General features: G+C 44.4%; 1 protein-coding gene across 3 annotated transcripts in view; it reads left to right on the top strand.

Annotated features, from left to right (window-relative positions):
• LOC124187998 (rap1 GTPase-activating protein 1) overlaps nt 1-21,863 on the top strand; it is a 140,018-nt gene that overhangs the window by 28,002 nt on the left and 90,153 nt on the right. The window contains exon 1 of one of the 3 annotated variants that reach the window (XM_046580239.1): nt 20,417-21,523. The exons of the other annotated variants lie outside the window; for them this stretch is intronic. Within the exon in view, the coding sequence (XP_046436195.1) occupies nt 21,468-21,523 (56 nt within the window). The 5' untranslated portion in view covers nt 20,417-21,467. Of the gene's footprint in view, nt 1-20,416; nt 21,524-21,863 lie in introns of those variants that run through there. 3 annotated transcript variants of the gene reach the window in all.

The following is a 21,863-nucleotide window of genomic DNA, read 5'->3' as shown; positions in this document are numbered from 1 at the left end:
TCGGCCGACCAACCCGATTCGATTACGGACCCGTAGGTAACCCTGCCAAGGATCGCCCTTTGAGAAGGAGAAATGAGGAGGTCGAGTCGAGCCTTCGTACGGGAGATTCCAGCTTCGCTTCCGCCCCTTTCGGACCAACCGCGAATTCAAAGCAGCAATGCGCAGACCCTTGCTGGTTTGTGATGTAAATTCTTGATACCTTAAAACCAAAAATTTACGTCACGGTTCGCTTCCCGAAACCATCGAGGTGCTGAAACAACTCTGGGGGAATAAAAGTTGATTTTCATCGGCCGCGGCCTCCGAACGCTCGTTTCGAACAGCTTGAACCGATCGAAAGCAGTCTGATTCGTGATGACGGAGTAAAAATTTCCGACTGTAACGGTAAAGTTTTACCTTGATATACAATTTTTATACAATATGTATGTACAGTGTGTGTGTTCTTATAAATCGTTGACTTGAGAACTGCACTCGAATAACTATTTTTTAAGTGAGTCGTCAATTTTTTTTTCCATTTTTTCGTTCACCTTCAACAATTGCAATTAGTAGAGATTTTCACGCTATTCTTCTATTTCGTTAACTTGTGGATAATAAAAATTTGAATAACGTGAGAGAAGGTCAAAGGTTTGGAAAGGTAAATAATTATTTGCTCTAAGCAAACGATCGTATTACGATGCGTTGAAAATTCAAAGGCAGAATATAAAACTGACTCTGTGCGTAAGAATCAGCGTGTTGAATATATAATTCGAGAAAATTTCCATGGCAAATTGAGTAGCGTTGAACGCGCGAAAAAATATCCGATGTTCTCTCAGCCGGCTGACTACCAGCTGAAAGCTCGAATACTTGCAGCTAGTGCAGCAGAGAAGCGCACGGAGAGCCGAGTCGTTAATCGTACGTCGAAGCTTAAACCCACGCTAAAGAGCTGTAACAAAGTCATTTAAATTCTCGTATAATTCTAGTACTTATAGACGTACGAGAGAAAACCGCGTCGTAAACATACCCAAGTTATTTACAGAACGACTTGGGGCTGCATCCTTGATATAGGAATTAACAAACACTCGCTCGCACGATTCAACCCGAGCTCCTCCGTGTCTCTCTCACAATCAGCCACTGCAAGTCGGCTCGTTACTCGTTCTCGTTCCCCGTCTGTTTGCGCCTAGTCGAGGCTCTTTCGATACTCAAAAAAAAAAAAACAAAAAAGATAGCAAACAGATAAGCGAGTGACACCGACCGCTGCAGCCCATCCTTGACTCTTTCCTTCTCTAATCCATTAGGGACCTCGGCCTTTTTGGTTACGCGAAAGTTCAGAACAGAACGGACGTGGAGTGACAGAAATTGCTTCGAACTCTAGTCCGACAATTCTGAATTGCACGCACTCGACGGGAAGATAACCGTTTGTTTGTACGTCGGCGAAAAACATTCTCTCTCGTATTCAAACTAAAACGAGACACATTTATTCATATCCACTTTCCGTGGCGTAAAAATCTCACTCTTTTACGGGATAACAGATATTCGATCAGAGTCGGAGCACGGAAATCAGTGGAAAACATCGAAGCAGAAAATACTTCTGCGTAGCTACTTCAATGAACACAGGAGCAGGTTAGTTGTTCTTTTCTTTTTTTTTTATCCAGTACCGTCAGTCAGACCGATGTTGGTACCGCAAGGTAGAGGCTCCATTTAAAATTGGCAAATAATTGAACGTTTACCGGATGCGTTACCTTTGACCTATCCGTCATTAGCAGCACTCGGTAAATTGGCACGCCTAACCAACGTTCCATCGATGCCCATAGTCAAAATTGTATTAAATAATTTCCCGTGTCGATCACGCGTGTCATCCTTGAACGAGGATATACCCTGTGGCAGAGTCCATCCTTGGCCACGGCAACTGCTCTTTGCAAGGTCAAAGGTGGGTGTGCAGTATTCGCTGCTCCACGTGTCGCAATATTGCTACCAATCGTTGTATACATATATGTATTCATACCGAGGCATATGCAGAGTCACGATCACGCGCAGGGCGATGGGTACAGATTGGCAAACTGTATCGGTTGATGAAGCGATTTTGCGCTATGCCTTTAGCGTTATTAATAATAAACCTTCCCATGGTAATTGGCATGTCCGCCTGTTCAGTCAACGATTCTACGCCCCGCATCACGGGATATGGATTATATTGTACCCACTCGAGTTGTTTGGCGGCAGTTAATTCTCTGCTTCTTCCGTTTATCGGGGTCCGAGCCATGACAGCTACAGGTGCAGAGGGGAATTTTATTGGATCATCGATACGATGTATAGGCGCGTTAATTCAAAGTGGAAACGAACGAGAATTCTTTCAAGAGTGAAGCGGGATGATAAAATCAAAAAATAAAAAAGAACGCGCATTGCGAAAGCGAACATTGCTTGAGAAATTTTACGCTCCGTGTATGGCTAATAAAAAAATCGCATCTTTATTTGAACGGAGCAACCTTATAGGGCTAGGGTCAATAAAATAGTTGACTATTATTTATGTATCCGAGAGGTGATTTATTTAATTACGCCGTTATTATATTGCAGGTACCTCTCAGTTTTACTCGTATGTCTAACAATAAGTTGTATTTTTTCTATTTCAGGTACGTACCGACACTCGTGCAGTCGTGAAACTTTATTATACACATACACCGACAAGCGTTTTATGTTCCTGGGTGAGTAGTACGCATGCAAGTGTTTGTTTTTTTACCTGCATAAACAATTAACCGAGCGACGCCTGGTTGTATTTATACCAGTGTAAATTGCACCTTTGGTCAAATCGCAATCGTTGAAGGAAATTTTGCTTTGTCAAGCGCTATACTTTCGGCAGGCCATGGACTCGAGTGTTTTTGAATATGATATAAACGAGAGTCTCTTCCATAACGTTGTATTATTCCCCGTCGCATATATACTGGGTTGATCACAATTCGTTAGTGGATATGAAAACCTGCCTGCAAAGAATGCCCAAGCCATGATGAGACAGAGACGCCAGGAACGAAATAAAAGTTGAAAAATTCTTTCTGCTCGCGCTGATACATTTTTCGTCATGCACGGGAATTACTGCTGCAACCTCGACCCTTTGCGGACCCCTCTGCACCTGTATTATACATACGTGCCTGCCTGTGACGTTAAATTAGGTTGAAAACATAACGCGAATGAAGTTGTGTAATATTCACGCCGGTTCCTGCGGAAATGGATTTCACGAGAAGCCGGTTTCAAATTCGTTACCTGCAGTGTTCTATAAACTTTCGCTCTCAATTCCATCTCTCTGTGTGTGTGTGTGTGTGTGTGTGTGTGTATACATATATACGTATACGCAGGTTCAAAATCGTTTCAACGTCGAGTTTTTCTTCCTCACTCAACGGAGATAGGAGTCAATTATTCAGAATAACTTACCGCCGGCGTGACGTCATTCCCACTTTGATTTCAACCTGAGTTCCGGTGTGAACCGGAAACTAATACCACCGGAGACCCTCCGGCTCCGTTCGTCCGTCCAATATCTCCACCAGCGGAAACGCCCACGGTGAAACGGTGCGACGCCTAACCTCGGAAATCGCAGGTATAAAACCCGACTCGAAAAGTAAGAACCGAGTAAGTCCGGACTTGTGTCAAATGCACAGCGTGTCTGTGTGATTAATATTTTTGCCATGAAATTATTTCAGAAAATGTAAATTTCAATGTACGTATTTTCTTCTCAACGCGTACATGTGTAAAGCGACTTTTTTATCTATGAAATTCAAACTGTATACGAACAAAGGAGAATTCCTCTGTCACCCGATGTGAGGAATTTGATTTTACAATTCAGAGTAAAGTGATGGAAATTGAATGCTATTCCGTCACATGCTTTCACCTTCTCCGGCGTCGAGGAGCTTTGAAAAAAAGAGACAAAGGGAAAAGAATCTGACTTCGATTTGGAGAAGCATACTTTGAGATAAAATATCAGGCAGCTTGATTTCCTCTGAAAGAAAACAATAGACCCTACCTTTTCGCAGTTTGAAAAATTCTTCGGCATTGTCGGAACTTTGACAGCCTTTTCCTTCCGCTCGGCGTAATCTAAACTTGAGAGAATTCTGCCGGTGGGTTTTATTTTCCAATGAATTCATAGTCCGAAATTTTCCCGGCCAGTTGTTTATAGCGCAGCTTTCTAGAGGGAGGGGGGGTTGGATATCTCGGTGTCGAGAGACTCGAGTCGATCAGAAATAAGAGGCAAACAGCGACCTCGAGGAGATAACGCAGCTGTTACCAGCGGCTAGACGCGACGGGGTAAAACACGGCGAACAAACATCCAACCGATGTGGAGTTTGGCCGGCATCCGAGCAAGTGGGTGTTGAGTTAGCGTAAGTCTGTTTTCTCCTATCAAAAGCCAGGATCGACTAGTATAAAAGGAGTGAGGGACGCGCTGGAATCGTCTACGCTCTACACTACAGGACGATCCACAATAAGGTGGAGGGGCAGGACCGTCCAGTTTTCTCTCATGTAGTACCGCAGCCTTTAACAGATTGTACAGAGGCGCGTACAAGGCGTACGCGCAAGCGAATATTGTTATAAGGAAATCCGACCTGTTTCTCGTTTACACATGTGCAGGCTGTACGCCGTAGCATCCAGTCGACTACGGTACGAGGGGCGGAACGACGTTCGAAGGGTAACAAATTACAAGGCTTGTTGTCGTTTGAGATTAACACGCGCTTACAAAGCTTACGGGAAAGCTTATAGATACGCGAGCCGCGATGATGCAGTTCCTTAATATTATGCAAATCCTACGTGATTTATCTCTCATGTAGGTTGCTACGCGTCGTCGTCGTTTTCGATGTCTGCGTATACGCTAGCTTCTACGGTTATTACATTTCCGTATTAACTCTCTGCCCCTGCACTCGCCCAGATCGTAATACCCTTGTGTATACACTCCTGTATTGAACGGAAACTCACGCGATTCATTCGCCATGTTCTATTAGCGCGTCATACTTTGCACCCGCTTCAGAAAATGATGAACACTTTGATTATGGTTAACGATAGGCTGCTCGTAAAGGAAATACACGTATTAACGCAGGGTAATATGTTGGTTCGGGCTGGATTTTTTTGCATACATACATACATATTTCATCCTCACAATCAGTATTCTACACGGTCATAGGGCTGGTCATCTCAACTTTTCTTCCAGAGTGTATCTGATTATGACCATTGAATGTTGCTCGTTTTCTTTAAAGTTCGGCTACGTTCGGAGTATCGAAAAACCATTAATCTGCCTCCACTTTGTGACTCCTGATCCGTCTGCAACGGAATTACACTTGGGAGTTGACAAGGGTTGCCTAGTGATCTATAATACAGTAGCTACTGTCAATCCTTGGAATGCTAGACCAAAACAATTGGAAACCCCGAGCCCACCACCCCTGGGATTATTGTAACCATGAAACGGGTACATTCGAATGTGTGTGTGTGCGCGGTAAGTTAAGGAGTCCATGGTTCGGATTAATTTGATCTCGGCACTGACTCTCCTGTTTTCGGTACTGAATAAATTCCAACGCGGTCCACGGCAAAGGGATTTGGCACCATTGCCAAGCGATGAAAGCGACTGTACGCCGCAGTCTGCGGGTCTGGCTTTAGTGGCACTTGAGTTGGTACAACCCTGCACTTCAAGGTAGATATCCTCGCCTTGTCGTGGGCAGAGCCAGAGCCGTGCAATGCGTCATTCCCGTAATACCTACGTGGTGTAAAAGGTACACGCTAGTAGAAGTACCGCCTCCTCCTTTCCTACTACGTCTCTTTGCATTACAGCCGTGCCTGTGGAAAATCGGAGAAGAGGGCCACGGTGTCTCAGGATTACGTACGAACATTCGGTTACCGCTGATTTATCGATAGGAATATTTCCCCGAGTTCGTCACGGCTCGTTCTTTTCCATACCTCGCCTTGGCATCAGATGTTGATGGGTATTAGTTTAATGAATTCAAACGCTCGACTCGAAGCCACTTCTTTTTACCGTCCACTCGCTTCACTGACAAATTGTTCCGACGTGCCGCATGCTTACTGCATACGCAGGCTGCTTATGGTTGTACACTGGCTGTTGAACATGACTGCGGGACGACGCAATGATGCTACTTATTTCACATCCAAAAGCTCTCCCGACAATTTTTTTTTGTTTTTTTTTTTGGTGGGGGAGGGGGCTTAAGGTGAGAGTGGTAGAATCATAGATCCCTGGGCTAGTTTTTCTACAAATGAAATGATAGAAATTGTAATGCTATGTACGACCTTGCGTACTTTCTTAATTTTCTGAATGTTATTAACGGCTCTTTGCAGTCTAGTGCGTGACAGTAATTGAGGAAAGAAACGAGAATTTTCTACGCGTTTAATCTTGGTACGGCTGTTTGAAGATTCAAATACTAATGAATAAAGAATCGTGATGAGATTATATCTCTTTCTCTTGGAACGTGGCGGGATTTATACTCTTACAATGCTCAGGAACATTGTAGGCGGGTCTGAAAATTTACTAAACCTTGATAATTTCCTCGGAAGTCGTTATTTTCCTATTCTTTATCTATCCTTATCAAAGATAAGTATTGTATACTCGGTGCTTGACTTCCGAATTTTCAAGTCGTTAAAACTTACGAATTTCGATCACGATAAAGCAATTACCGAATTTCTATTCCACCCTCGGCGAATTTTAATCGGGTTCAATCTTCAGAGTCGGCTAATTATCTTATCACTTTCTTTCCAAGTTTATGATCGCATTGATCTTGTGTTCAATGGTTAACCTCATCAACAGGCCGATGAACGTACCTAAATTTCTATCAAAGGTATCTGCTCCTTTATTCGGTGGATAAAAAACATCGCACAATAGATTATTACCTGTGAATTTTACGTTTAAAAGTTTTGCCTCGGTGTTTGACAGATTATTTGCTGAAACCTCTTAACCATTAACCTGATACAATCTCGAAGAGTAACAAATTTGGATCCTCGAGGCACGGATGCCTCTCTCTCTCTCTCACACTCTCTCTATTTTTCTCTCTTTCTCCCCGAGCTACAGGCGGGTCGAGGGTTGCTGAAATCGCGGGGGTTTTCTCATCCTCCTGAATTTCAATCCCGTTTCACCCGGAGGGCTTGAGAAAGCTTCGTGTCCTTCCCACTCGAGAGATTTCCGTCAATTTTCCATTCCGCGTATCTCACGTATAATTTGTCTTGCTTTATGCTCGCCGCCGCCGTTCGCGCGCATCATGCAAGCGGGAAATGAAATATCTCACCGTCTCATCTCTGGTAGCTGCACTCGCGTACACCTCAGCAGCAGGTACGCGCCCCATCAACCACACCTCGAACGTAATTTGCATGCGGGTCTCAGATTCGGCCGGGTACGCGTGCCTCCGTAATCCGGGGTGAAAATCGGGCCAGGTGCTGCCCCAGGAAAAGGACGACACCGCTTCGTCGTCGTCGTGCATCGCTGACAATTACACGCTCGAGTTGGGGCCCCTCAAGTGAACCACGCCGCATCCGATTCGAGAGCATCTCGACTCACCCCTCGGCTGTGTAATACCTATAGTAGTATGGCTGCCATGCAGCGAGCGGTATAATTTGTCTAATTGTAAAAGAAAAAAAAAAAAAAAGAAAGAAAAAAAAACCAGTTCATACCCGCTTCGAGTTTTAATTGTGGCCATTTTTCGGCTCTCCCGCAAGGTTTTGGTGTCGCGTCGCCAGGCTTCTGCCAGGCATATCACGAGCGAGCCCTCATCGGTGAACGCCGACAACCCTGCACAAGTCAACCGTGACAAATCGAGTGATGAATTCAGTTGTCAGCCCTATCGCCCTTCTCCCTCCTCGATGTCCTACGCCGCATTTGACCCCCGCAATAATACCGAGCGCCACGCGATCCCGGTGAGATATCCCTGACAAACGATGAGAAGACTCGATTTGTCAAACCACTATGCGTCGTTGCGTTGTAGGTTACACAAGGTAAGGCAGTCTACGCGATAGAAAATTGTTCTTCCGTATTCCATGGTGTCGGCATCGTGACGATGGTGTGCCGAGTAACGGTAGTTTGAAAAAAAATGTGGCCAAAATAATTGAACTAGATCGTATCTTTGGCAACTTTATGTTCGGAGCAACCTCCTCTATGTAGCAAGTTTGAAAATACTTTCACGGTAATCCGTTCAGAAACTGGTATTATCAATTCCGTACATAGACGTCATTAGCATATTATTCTTACTTTAATCTCGACGCATGGCAAATGTCGCAAAAAATTCAACTTTGAAGTATTATCATAGATACCGTGAACCAAGATATATACGAGTATATACGTGCACAATGATTATTTGAGTACGGTGAAACGATTTCTCCGATATCATTAATCTCTCGATACATTCCCGAATAATTTTTGTATCGAGGCGGGGTGTGTGACCGATTGTGAATACACGTCCAGCGAGAAGAATCGCGTGTATGTGTGCGTCATATATTTCTTCGACAGTTGTCGTTGACATAATAGGTATAAACTATGTTCACGCGAGGTGATTGATAGCCGTACTCGTGATACTCCTACAATGCAAAGTAGAGCGAATTCCAGAACCTTTATATACATATATACACATGTAATCTGGTCGAAGAGGTGTATACATATATAGGTGTACGTATATTTGGAGCGTTCGTTTCTAGAACTGGATATGCCGGAACCAGTTGGCATTTAGACATATGCATGCGTGACGTGTAATATGTGGGGATATAACACGCTCGGTGCAGAGATATCGGCTTAACAATCCCACCAATTCGGGATGATAATGGGTTCGTGCAGCTTATTTCCATCCTCCGTGATCTATCTGTCTTTTTGGAGCTGCAGCGGACTGACAACGCGTCGAGAGAATGGAGCGAATCACCCGTAATGGAAGACTCCTCCCGGTATTAACGCAATATTAGTCGTCATTTAGGATTAACTAGCGGCTGGTCGAACCTCTGGCCTAATGAGCGTGTAATCCTCTCTGCCAAATATTCATCTTACTTACGGCTCCCGAATGTAACTGTCCTGTTTTCACCCTTGGAAAAAGCCAAAGAAAGAGTCCGACGACACGTGTAACTCTCGCCACACGTTTTTCATCCCCTGCTCACGTGAGAATTAACGTTATGCAACGTTCGGACCCCGCGAAAGCAATTGCTTTTACAACTGACCGTCGTTCGTCGTAGCGGTTCAGCATCCCGATCCGTCCGATGGATCTACAGCTACGTTGGGACTGAAATAAATATATAAATTTTCCCCGGTAATCGGAAGGGGTAAATTGGTTTTCGCTACGAGGACAGGAATACAGTTACGTATCCCTGTATAGAAATGGCTCGACGATGCTGGACACTCCGTTCCTCCACCCTGGGTAACCACTCGTCCTTTTTTTATTCAAAAAGCAACGTCCGGTGTTTTAGCACCGCTGTGACTATTTGTTTCTGAAAACCCGTTCTGTAGCGTTCCAAATAAAGCGCATATCTCATCTACAAGTTATACAACACTCGGAGAGATGCTACAGGTTGCGTCTTTTTCTTTCTTTCTCCTTGTTAACCTTCCCACTTTTTTCTTTTTTACTGCTTATGGTAATTCTCGGTGAACCGAGCCACCCTTTTTCCTCAGTGTCCCAGATTTTTCTCGTCATATCTGCATGCGAATTTACCAATTTAAAATACGTACCCGAGTACGTATATATCAGAGTTATTTACAGACCTGGAATCCACGGTAAAGTTGAGAATTTCATAACTAAAAACCGATATTAACAATTATCCAATTTTCGATCAATTCCGTGATCGAAACAACTCGAAATTCCTGTTCATTCGTTTAATTTACGTTCAATTCAAGCTTCAACGAAAATATAACTGGTACGATCGTCATTCTGGGGAAATACCCCTATTTCCCGCCTATACAAAATAGGTAATTAACTGTTACAAAACCCTCGGCCGCAATCCCCCGCGGGGCAGTTTCTCCCCCGAATCCCGAGCCCTAAACCTACCGGGCTGCGTAGGACTGCGTTCAGCGGGTCCTCCCTTCTGCTCGATTATGTTAATTGATTCGTTCAAACGAACCGGGGATGGACTAACAGCAGCTACCCGATTGTTACAGGGGTCGGATTGGCGCGTGAGGATGACTCGCTGCAATTCCTACTCGCTCTAGGTACTGTCCACGGTTCAGTGCTGACCAGAAAACTGTCACCCCGTGTTAGTCGTCGCTCTGCGGGCGATCTTCTCTTCTACGCGCCTCCAAATTTGAAGCTGGTTGAAATTCGAAACTTTGCAGCGGCATACCCTCACCCATTAATCATCTACCGGGTGCATTCGGGCTTGTAAAGAGTATACGGTATAGATATAATGATGATGGATATAAAAACTGGGACAAAAAATTTCGGCTAGTTATTTCGAAAACAATATCTTATTTTTTATCAACGCGATGAACCCGCAGTCTTATCTTATCTGATATTTTACTGCAGACGCAACTTGTATTCTCGTACACGTCGCATCTGGTATTTTATATTATCCCGCCAAAGTACTCCCTTGAGTAAACTTCGACAAGCCTTGCTTCGGAGATACGTAGTGCTGAGTAGAGTTGGCCTTAAATAAAAAAAAAAAAAACAGAAGTTTCAGCTTTTATCTACAAGAGGTGTCTTATTTCCTTATTCCATGTCCATAATTTTCAATTCCTTATGATTTCGTGAAGGAAAAAAAAAACCAACCCTGACATTTATAGGCGTTCACAAATACCCCACATTTTTTATCTCAATTATTCGATGTTCACTTTCGTTGTTCCGTAGTTTTTAATAATTTTGTATCTTGATTTGAAATCCTCAGGGTTAAACCGAATTTATCTCATTTTTTGGAACGTTAGCCTCGAGGCGTCGTCGCGAAGTCGATCCGGCGAAAAAGGGCGCGAGGCTTTCAAAAATATTCACAACTGCAAATGATCAAGCTCCGAGTCAACAAACGAACCCTTTGAACGCCGACTCATTGAATCGAAGAAGGTCGACTTGGGCTGCATCGAATCATGCGCAATTTTAAATTAGACATTGTTGGGATTTGCAAACATGGTACATATCGGGGATCGCAGAGCACCGATGGAATCATCACTCAATCGCCCGAGTGTGCGTCTCTCTCTCTCTCTCTCTCTGCGTGTGTGTACTTGTGTCCGTTCCATGGTTGTAAGAACCCAGGAGGAGGGATAGGGTCGCGTGCGGCTGACAATAGCCCTTGATTTTGCTGTCCGATGCGATGCGCCTCGTGCATTCCTAGTGCCCTGCAGTTGCTCACCTATACCCGCCCAGCCAACTATCTCCGGCATGCGCATATGGCGTGTACCTTAGAGGCCTTTGCAAGCGTGCTTGTGCACGGACGTGAAGAGGAATCAACCCTCGTGAATTTCCGTCCCGCTATGTCGTACGCGCACTTGTGTTGTTATTATAATACGCGCACGGCATCCATCCATGTCGGAGTGCCGTATGGTCCGCGAAGTATGAATTATTACGTAGAGGTATCCACAGACGGCTATTAGCGGGAATTAACCTCTTACGGTACGTTGACCGGACCAGATTTCTCCTTTTTCTTCCTTCCTCTTTTCCATTCATTCATCCTTTTTATCCACTACGTGTGCGTATTTTTTTTTTTTTTTTAACACAAGTTTCAACCGGTGAGATGCGCGTAGCGCTGCACAATGCGCTAATCAAAACTCTTGCTGCTGCAATGGTGAAAGAGGTAACTTCAACCCCGTGCACGCTGAATAAATGAATGAAAGTTAACTGTTTGGCGAAGCTGAAATCGTAAAGGGGTCAAGGGACGGGGTTGTAATGAAACACATTATCGATCTAGCGTAACGTTGTTCTTTTTTCCACCATACGACGATGATGAATTGGTGAAAAGGAATAAACCCGGGGTATATCGTCTTGCTTGACGGTAAGACGTTCGATTCTCCGTTACCTCCATCGATTCTTACGCTTGCTATAGCTGCATCTCTTTTTTCTACTTTGTAGAATATATGAAACTGATCTCAGGACGACATTCGAATTCTAAAGGTACGGTGACTCGGTTGGATTGAACGCGAAAGGTTGAACTCGGAAAGTCGAGCCGATCCCGCATGTTGGGAAACGATAATAAATATCAATTACCGATCTTACAATATGATTCGACTTATACGAAGGGGGTATTCGACCCGCGGACCACGTCAGGAAATATTCTTCTTTGTCGAATTCGTCTGAGTTGTAAGTGGAAGAGTATACAACTATACATATACATAAGGAGCACACAACGTCGCTGTCTATAACGTGATTTAGCCGAGACGCTTTATCGGGTTTCTTTATTTAAAAAAATTTTTCTTCATTCCCAGTCTAAATTACGACTTCTATTGTCACTGTCCGGTTTATGCTGGTGCGAAAGTTCACTGTAGCGTAACTAAAGATCTCAAATATAGGAAGAATTCAGGATTTCACGTATTGTAAGTCGGGTTTTTCATCAGTATAAAAATAACAACCAATCTTTCTTCACGTTGTTTTGCGATGTGACAGAGTGCGATTAACTTGGCCGGGAAATCGAAGGAAAAATTTTTGATTGAAAAAATCGCATTCCACCTGTTACGCTGGTAGGAAAAAAGAAACATCGGTTCTTGGATCATTTGCCGCACTGACGTTTCGATTAACGACGATGATTGAAATTGCGGAATCGTTCACAGATAGAACGACACCGACTGTATCACTATCGTAGCTCGTGAACGTTCAGTGGAAAAGTGAGGGAGCAGAGAAAGACATCTGCCAGGCAATCTACCCCCTGCTGTTTCACGCGTCGGAACGGCAACTCCTCGCGGACGTTGGACGGGCATCGTCCTGGGTAAGGTCTTCTCGACCGAGGGTGATACCAACGTGATCAAGGCTCTCCACGACCTCCTGGAAATTTTCCAACCCATGCAAGGTGCCATTGTCGCGATCTGATCTGCACGATCGATTACTTATTAAAAATAAAGTTGTGATTTGAGTAACGTTTGATGAAATACCGACGACCCGCATTGACGATTTCGAGCACGACGCGACGCTGCGGAAGGTTGTCTTACAGTTTTCTGTCCGCGTGTTTATTTAATCCAGCGTTTAATTCCGATTTATTTTTGCTTGTTTGACGTTCGTTTCTTTTATTTTTTTCTGAATTCATCACGAGAAAGAAGGGAATAAGATGTGCGAAGTCGTTCGGTTAGCCGATAAATTGAAAACCGGTCTAATCTAAGAAGGACGAGTCGCGCGACGGATGATCGAAACTTCGTCACGGCGAGTGAATCGCGAGGCGGATGATCGGCTTTGAGAAGAGGGTGCAGTTACCAGCTGTAATCGCGATGTAAACAAGATAACCTGTTTTCACGTAGCCGTCAGCCTCGATGAGTTTCAATCTCGAGAGAGTTCGGATAATTATCTCTACTCGAGTGTACTTCCTACTCCCCTCTCCTTCCTACTCACTCATTCCCTCGCTCTCTTTTGAATTTTCCCTGCTTTTCCCTCCTTGTCACTTCCCGACCCTGAGTTTCCAAGGAGATATACAACCACCGCGATAAACTTGAAAGGAAAATTGAAGGAGGGCGAGAAACTTACATTTTACAACCGCGCGAGGACAGTTTCCAAATCCCTGCAACAACAGCTCGGGTGTCTAATTTTAAATCCTGAATTTTGCCGATCCCTGGAGCGATGCAGGAAGTTACATATCGCGACTGAATCGTCGAATGCTCCCGAGGCATCGCCTGGCTCGAGTTAGGAATCCTGTACCCACCTCGTGCATCGCTAAGACACCAATCGTCAGCGTCAGCAGCAATGTTCATAGCGGGATTCGCAGAGTTATTGACTAATACGCGCAATATTCGTAATAACACAAATTGAAGGCGTAATACGCGCACGTTTCATGCTCGCGTGAATAATGTAACCGTATAATGGTAATGCCTCGACAATCCAGAACTCGATACACCGCTATATGACAGCGATTCTCCTCGACCTGCACGACGTATACGCGTATACCTGCATAACTATATCTATGCATCGGTGACCCAGTGGAGCTGGATAGTCAAGCGATCGTAAATTACCTCGATCCAGCAGCCTGTGTTTTATCCGTGTTTCTTTATCACGTCTGTAATGTGCTAAAGTCGGACTTTTCGTATCAAAAATCGACGTAATTGGCAGCCAAGGAATGTAGGTGCCAAGAAGCTGGGAACGTTTCTTGAGGTTTATAACAAGAAGCAAACACCGAAGAGACGGAAATCGGGACTTCATTTGGGGGGGGGGGGGGGGGGGGGGCATGCTTAAAGATAGAAGAGCGGCTATAACTCTTTATTCACTGTCGTGCGTATGAAGGAATGAATTATGAATGAACCTCAAGGCGAGTGTCTCTTTGACTTTTATTTTTACATCCAATTCCTACACGGCACGGTATTGAAACGCGAACAAGGCTGGCAGTTGTATGCGCATTCGCATCCTTCATCCAGCATTTCTATTTATCATTTTATTTTTATTTTTTTCGTTGGAATTTCACTCCGTGGAACAGTAAACAGCATTGTTCAATGACTTGTTGTTTTCGCCCAAGTTGTGAAAAGTGGGTGAAACAGAGAAAAGATCAATACGGTATCAGTTCTGATACAGTTCGTATTTCTTTCACCCTGTCGGAAGAACGAATGAAACGTAATTCGATGCTGATAAATGGCACAACGCTGCATTCTTAATTGGTCAGACATGAGGCGTCTTCATCGAGTGTTTCATGTCTGGAGGAGAGGAAGGCTTCCCAAGTTTCAAGTGTCAAAGTGATTCACGACGATCGTATTATGAGTATTTGGACTTTTTGGCCAAGTGGAGCGCAAAGTATTCGCGGAATCGTTATTGCCAATTAATGAATTGCACGTAATTAAAGAGGACGATCGGAACGTCGTCTGAAACTTCGCAATGTTGAGTCTCGCAGATTACGTACACACTTTGAATACAGTAAAATGCGGAAATGCCATTCCGCGTTACAGACAATTAGGCAGACACCGACATTTACCGTTATTCGTCTCAGCAGTTATTCAAACTCTCGCAATTTATTTTTTTTTTTTTAACTTTATTTTTTTTTACACGAGTTCGGTAAAACGAACACTGGTTTTCATCTCTCCAACCCCCTAAACAAATATCCCAGCAGTCATATTATTTACATTGACCGAAAATTTCCCTCCGGAGGGTGGCTGGAAGCGTTTTCTTTTTTCTTTTTACTTTTTTTTTTCAAATTTATTTGTATGTATGCTTCTTTCGTCTTTTTTTTTTTTTTTTTTATTACTCCTAAGGCTGTATCGTTTCTCTCGATGAAAAAGAACAACAAGGAGGATGTAACGTACCTCTGGCAAAAAAGAAGTTACGGATCAAGATTTACGCAGGTGTACCCTGCCTCGCTGCAAACTGAATTCTTAATGCTCGTTGGGATTCGAGCGAGCCTGATGCCGAAGCGTAGCCAGCCATCACGATGTCCTTAAGGGAGTCCTAAAGTGATAAACAAAACTTCCTCGGTTCCGTGCTCCATGATTTGAATCAAGACCTCTCCGAGTACTGTGTTCACAAACCTCTGACGAAAGCATCGTATAAATAACTTCCGACGATGAGACGAATTGAAATATCAGAATGAAAAATGGTCGGGTACGTTTACTTTATTTATTTACAAGGCAACGAGCTCGACGAAATTTGCCACCGTGTTCTCTCTGGTTACGTAGATGTAACGTGTAAAATACGCTCGTCTATGTTATACATATATTTGCCGAATTTTTATTTCGAGTAGCTTTAAATTTGGCAGGAAATTTCCTTTGAAGAAGAGCGTGAAGAACTCATCACCGTCAATATCACTAGATTCGAATCAGAGGTGTTCTCAAGTTCGGCCAATCAGTGTGTGTAAAAGCGCCCCCTCGAAGGTACGAGGCTAGTTACTAAACGCCCACATTCGACTGCCCACATCAATTTGTTCCCGTCTATACTGTACACATATATGGAAAGTAAATCACTACCCGTGCTGGCTTTGAAGTTTGATGATTGGAGGAACGAGAGGGTTTCCACTTCTCGCTTGATCGAGGGTGGATGCATGAGGAAGTTGCCCGGCGTTGGGTAATATTAAGGGTGAGAATTCGAAACCGCCCTGCAGGGGTTAGCGAGAAAAGTCATAAATTGGCTGCGAAAAACAAACTCTAAATTTCTGCGGGAAGGAAAACATTTCGGTTGGGGAAAGAGAACGGCGGTCGGGTAAATTATTTGTTTTCAATCATTTCTTTACAGCGTCGGTCGATAAAACTCACGGGTGGTATTTTTCAATCGGCGTCTGTCTGCCGGTCGATTAATAAATTGTAAACACCGAACAGTTTATAGGGATCAAAAGCGGCCGGACGTTTCCGAACGAGCCGACAGGGTTTCATTCCCCACTTCGCGGCGTTAACTTAATCCCGTAAACGTTTATTTTTCCTCGTTTTTGTTTTTAGTTAATTTGTCGGCATATCCGGGAGGTGAAATACGCAATATTCTAAACCCTTCAACTGTTCATTCGAGGTTTCCGAATATGATAAAATGAGCTGGTATAAACGCAGCTGGGATAATTGAAATCTAGACGTGAAAGAGATTTTTTCCCCCCATTTTAGTGCGCCTTTTTAGTTTTTTATACGGCACTTCACCGCGGCACAGATGCGCCACGAACCTCCCACACGTTGTACGCCGTTAAACGAATTAATGCGGGGTCGCAATCCTCCGAGGCAAAAAAGTTCATTCAATTCTACGATATTATTATTATCGTCGCCGCGACCAAGTTGATCCGAATTTCAATTCAGTCGGTGGTTATTTTCGTATGCTGATGTATGTAGATCTATACCTACCTACCTACGACTGTATAGGTAGACGTTTTAAGGTAGGTAAAACTAAACCGCTATTTGATTTTCCGAGCACGCCTCAAGATTATGGACCAGCATCTGACCTGATATTAATATCGTATATTCTGAAACCCCTAGAGGCGTTCTTTATTAAATGACATCGGTATTTGCTGCGGGCGTGGCGGTAGAATTTTAAGCTTCGGAAAATCAGCTTAGGAAAATAAAACGCTTCGTTATCTCGAGGAATTTTCTCACGAATAAACAAATAATTCTCTCTAGTTTATATAGTAAATATTAATTATCTGGCTACCAACTAAATACACGAACGTCCCGGTTTTCTGCGAATCCATCACGCAGCGTCTGTGCAGCTATCCACTGACCGTAAACATTTAATTGCACTTGCAAATATTTGCATAATATCATACATCACGAATTATAGACACACGTATACCAATTCCTGGAACAGTATTAATCCTGATTGTCTCGAGGAATTCGACCCTCTTCACTCCGGTACTCCCTACGGTACACAAAATCCATTTATCTAAATGCGAACGTTGAGTGCTGCAATTCACACTCGGGCATTTCGAGGAAAATTAATAGTCATGTTCGCTTCTCGTTTCTCCTTCTTCTACGTCGCACCCATGGAATCCTTCACCCTAGTCGAAATCCCGTATTTCTCACCCTCGACTCCACTACTGCAACACTTATTTGCTTACCTTGTTTCCATCGATTAGTTATTTTCGAACGTTCAAAAGAAGCGGTGAAAAGGCACACGTTTCTGTAATTTTTCGATCTTGAAAAAAGGAACGGAAACTTCGGGGTCTCATTGATTTTAGCTTTCGTACCACTGAATGTCGAAATCGAGAACCGGTCACAATCATCTCGTCGATTGTACAAAGGCAGCAGATTTTCGGTGTTTCAATCCATAAACAACAGCCGAAGTCTGCCGAAGTTTCTCCCTTTTTTCATATCGTCACTCAAGCATCTTGGTCAGGCCCGAAGAAGTTAATTGTCGTCCTTCGGTGTGTATTGAGGCCCCGCAGCTGTGACAAACCCGCATGTATGGGAGGGGGGAGGGGGCAAAAACAAGGCTACGCGCAAATCTTTCCAGACTAGAACCAGAAGAACTTCTCATCGTCTTTTCCCGTGTCATCGACACGTGTTACGAGCTGCAACGCCTGCCGTCAGCCACCCGCATGCGTTGTTTGTGCGTCGCGTAGACGTATGTTTCACACATGCACAGAGAGGCCTGGAGGAGGGCCGAAAAGTATCCGTTACACTTCGAAAACCGCTAACCGTGCAACATTCTTCGCAGTTATCGTTAGTGTCCAGGCGGACTGACTCGTGTGTGTACGCATGTCCATAAACTGTGTCAATCTGTACGTAGAGTGCGAAATTACGCGCTAGAATCGATATGCTGCGTGCATGTAAGATGCAGAAACGTGTGGTGTCCGTGCCGCTGTTCATCGTCGGTGGTTGAGTCCATCGGAAATGCTGAGTGCGGCAAATTGTTTTAAACTCCTCGGTGAGACTGAAAACCTGGTAAATTGCAGTCATGGTCATTATCCGACCCTCGTGCGAGCCGTTTGTTCCACTATCCAACGCTACTGGGTGCCGGAGATGATGATGAGGCTCTTTTTCGCGGGGAAAAGTTGCGATGGAAACTATCGCTGCAATTTCAGTTCAATTTGCAAACGAGGAAAAATCAGGGAACATACTGAACTCGACGAGCGAGGGACGCAGCCGAGATAACGATGTTCATTTTCTTCGTTTCAAAACATCTTCCGAATCAAGGTCGGCAGATTTATTTCAAGGTTTGTCGGATGCTGTTCTTCGCTCAGAAAACTGGGTCGAATTTTCTTCCGCTAAAATTTATTCTATGGGAAGTTTTTTTCTTTCAACTTTTAAAGACATCGTAGCGAGAACAATGGTAATTAGGAACATTTTTTATCAATGGGGTTTCGCGTGAAATCGCGATTCGTCGGCGAAACGTTGGCGGTAACGAAAGACCGGTACATTTCAATTGTCAAAGTCATACGAATGTTGAAAGTTTAATGCGTTTTTAACGATCTGACGAAGTCGTTTTAAATACAACACGCATCTTATTTGAGCATAACAGAGTCTCTGTATATATGTATCTATCTATCGACCTTATTGCATGTCGAGAGCATGTTAAGTGGTCGGTGTACCTACACCGTATGTACATAGTAACCGGAGAAAGACGGGTACCTATCGATAAGTTGATTTTATGGTAAGTTCTCAACTACCGCAAGAGCACTTTACGCTTTTGTTAAAGGAACGAAGGAAAATAATCGAAAAATAAGGTAAAAATTATCTCGAATCCGGGGCAGTAGGACACGGTGAAAATTAAAATCGTAAAATATTTACGACGTTGAACATTCTTTCTGTAAATCGATGTCTCTATTTTCCGCTCATGCTTATGCGCATACGATCTACTCACAGGTATAACGAAATCGGCGCTAGGCATTCACGAGCACACACACATGCGCATATCCCGTTCTACTTTGCAAGCGGTGAACACGGCCAAATGAGCAACTAGTCGACTGCTCGGATATAATTACATCCGTACGCTATCTTCGAGCGTGCTACGTGAAAACCCGACTAGGGCTGGGAGAAAAAGCGAGTTGCAGCTCGCCGAGTCTGTAATCGACGCGAAAATGAATTTCGAGGTAATTAGTTAATTGCCTTGTCCCGTGTGAGTCCCTCTGTTAATCCTCGGGGGCCACTCACTAAATCTATGCGCACGAACGGGCTTCTTCTTCTTCTTCTTTTTCAGTTACGGCTGAGGGCCCGGACATCTCTTCGAGGTTTATTTAACTCGAAAGAACCTTCGAAGCACCCCGGGTCAAAGTTGTGAAACGCAATACCGGGTTTAACGAAGCGCCGTATTTCTCAGCTGGGCCACGTACAACCACCACATCCAGTTTATACACACCCTCGGCGCGCTTGCTATGCAAATGCCTTCAGCACCGCGTATCTTCCCTTATGCTTCTCCCCTGACTCATTCACCCTCTCCGAATCCGACAACCCCGTTTTCTCCGCCCTCGAATGTACACCGCTGAGATGCTTTACTCCGCTATCCGAGTCATCGGACCGTCTGCTCTGATCGCCATTATCGCAAATAAAAAACCCAAGTCAACGGTACTACGACTAATATAACGCGAACACTTCGGGCACTCGAGTGATTTGACGTGACGTTAGGTATAAACATGCCGCTTCGATTCACAGAAAATCAACAGACCTTTCACCGCGTTTACACCTGAGTTTTTATACGTATGCTCAGCTTCTCGGGGAAAGGAACAGATGACACACTTCACCCCAAATCATCCCCAAAAGCCAAAAATTTCGGCCACCCCGGGAGCCTCGTATTTCCAAGCCCCGGACACATTGAGCGAACTCTAACGCCCGCGCATACAACTTTGTCCGTAGAGAATCAGAGTCACGAATAGTAACATGCACGCGTTCAGCCCCTCCACTGGATACTCGAAGCATTCCCCCGAGGAGAGAGAGAGCATAGCCTCTGCGTCGTGCTACCAGCGAGGCGGCAGTTCTCTCTCCGCCTCCGCCTCCGACTTTTGACTGGAGAGCCAGCGATGGCCAAGTTTAATGTAGACCTCGGGCAAACGCGCGACTTAAAAATATTCCCGGATTCACCACGGCGGGAAATTTTGTGGGAGTAAGGAGAGCCAGACGCGGATCAGACGGCTCCCGAACATCGAGATCCTGGTCGAAAGTTTCTTTATCGTCTGTGTTTGCCGAATGACAAGTTCGGAGCTTCGCTCGAATCGTTGACGCTTCGGTGTGTCGGTACACTCGGTAACTGAGTTGAGTGTGAAAACTTTCGATGCGACAGTAGGCGTGAGGAGCCTTTGATGAAAAGGATTCGTGTGCAAAGTGCGAACTCCTCGGTGGCTGTCTGTAGATTACCATGTCTCGCTGTTCGATTAAGGATTTTAAATACCCGGTGCTCAGTGGAGTTTGAAAATTTGATCAACGTGCTCTGTACTTTCGATATACGAGTTTACATGTGCACACACGGAGGGCGTCAGGGTTGTTACACCGAACTCGAGGGGCTGAGGGTAGAAAATAATAACGCGCTCAAAGGTACGTCGCGAATAAAAAACTCCTCCGTTCATCCTACACGAGGATTGTTATTAATGGTCCCGTTCTTTGCGCTTGACAACTCAATCTAATGATTAATTCCTCGGTGATTACCTGCTGCTGAATCGACGGATACTCGACGATCGCTGCATCCCCAGGATTGAGGAGAAGAAAACAACACCGAACGCTACGCCGGATCCAACGATCCCTCGGACAAGGGTCAGGCCGACTCTATGTCCGTATCCTGAGAACCTTAAGCCAGCATCACGTGGCTCTGGACCGATTTGTGAGCGAAAACTTGACTCATAGTCGTGCGGACGAGTGGGTTGAGTTTACCGTTTTCAATTCGTTCGTGTTTAACGAAAACTTCCACTACTTGTTCTGCTACTTCCATACTCTTTTCTTTTGTAATACAAATTTGGCGAAAGTACAATACCTACAAATGATCAGTTGGCGCCAAGTTCTTTCGTGCGTATAGCTTTGAGATAATTTTTGAGAATTTCAAGTTCCCAGTGTGTGTTCGACGAAGATGTTGAAGATTCACATGTTGGACTACATCGGGGACACTCGAGAAGACACCGGCGGGTGAGTCTTTTGCTCCAACACTGCACGGCAGGCGTAGTAAAGTAAGTGTACGAGTTATCGACACGTTCAGACTCAATTACTGACCCTTTTATTTTCAATAATTATAAATTGGCGGCACAAACTGTGAATTTCTCGATGACTGCAACCAATCGCTAGAGGGTTAAGACGCTACAAATTTATTTTTTGGTAATTTTACAATTCAGAATGAAACAGATAAAACCAAAAAATGTCACTAATCGAGACAGGGTCAGCAACTGGTACACTTACCTTACGTCGCGAATATATTCCGCGCATACTTAAACCCGGCGGTGGATTTAACACGTTGTCCGGAGTTATTTGA

Source organism: Neodiprion fabricii, chromosome 1, assembly GCF_021155785.1.
Source record: "Neodiprion fabricii isolate iyNeoFabr1 chromosome 1, iyNeoFabr1.1, whole genome shotgun sequence".
NCBI classification, from domain to species: domain Eukaryota; kingdom Metazoa; phylum Arthropoda; class Insecta; order Hymenoptera; family Diprionidae; genus Neodiprion; species Neodiprion fabricii.
Note: the sequence above shows the minus strand (reverse complement) of the source record. Positions and strands in the feature narration are given on the sequence as shown.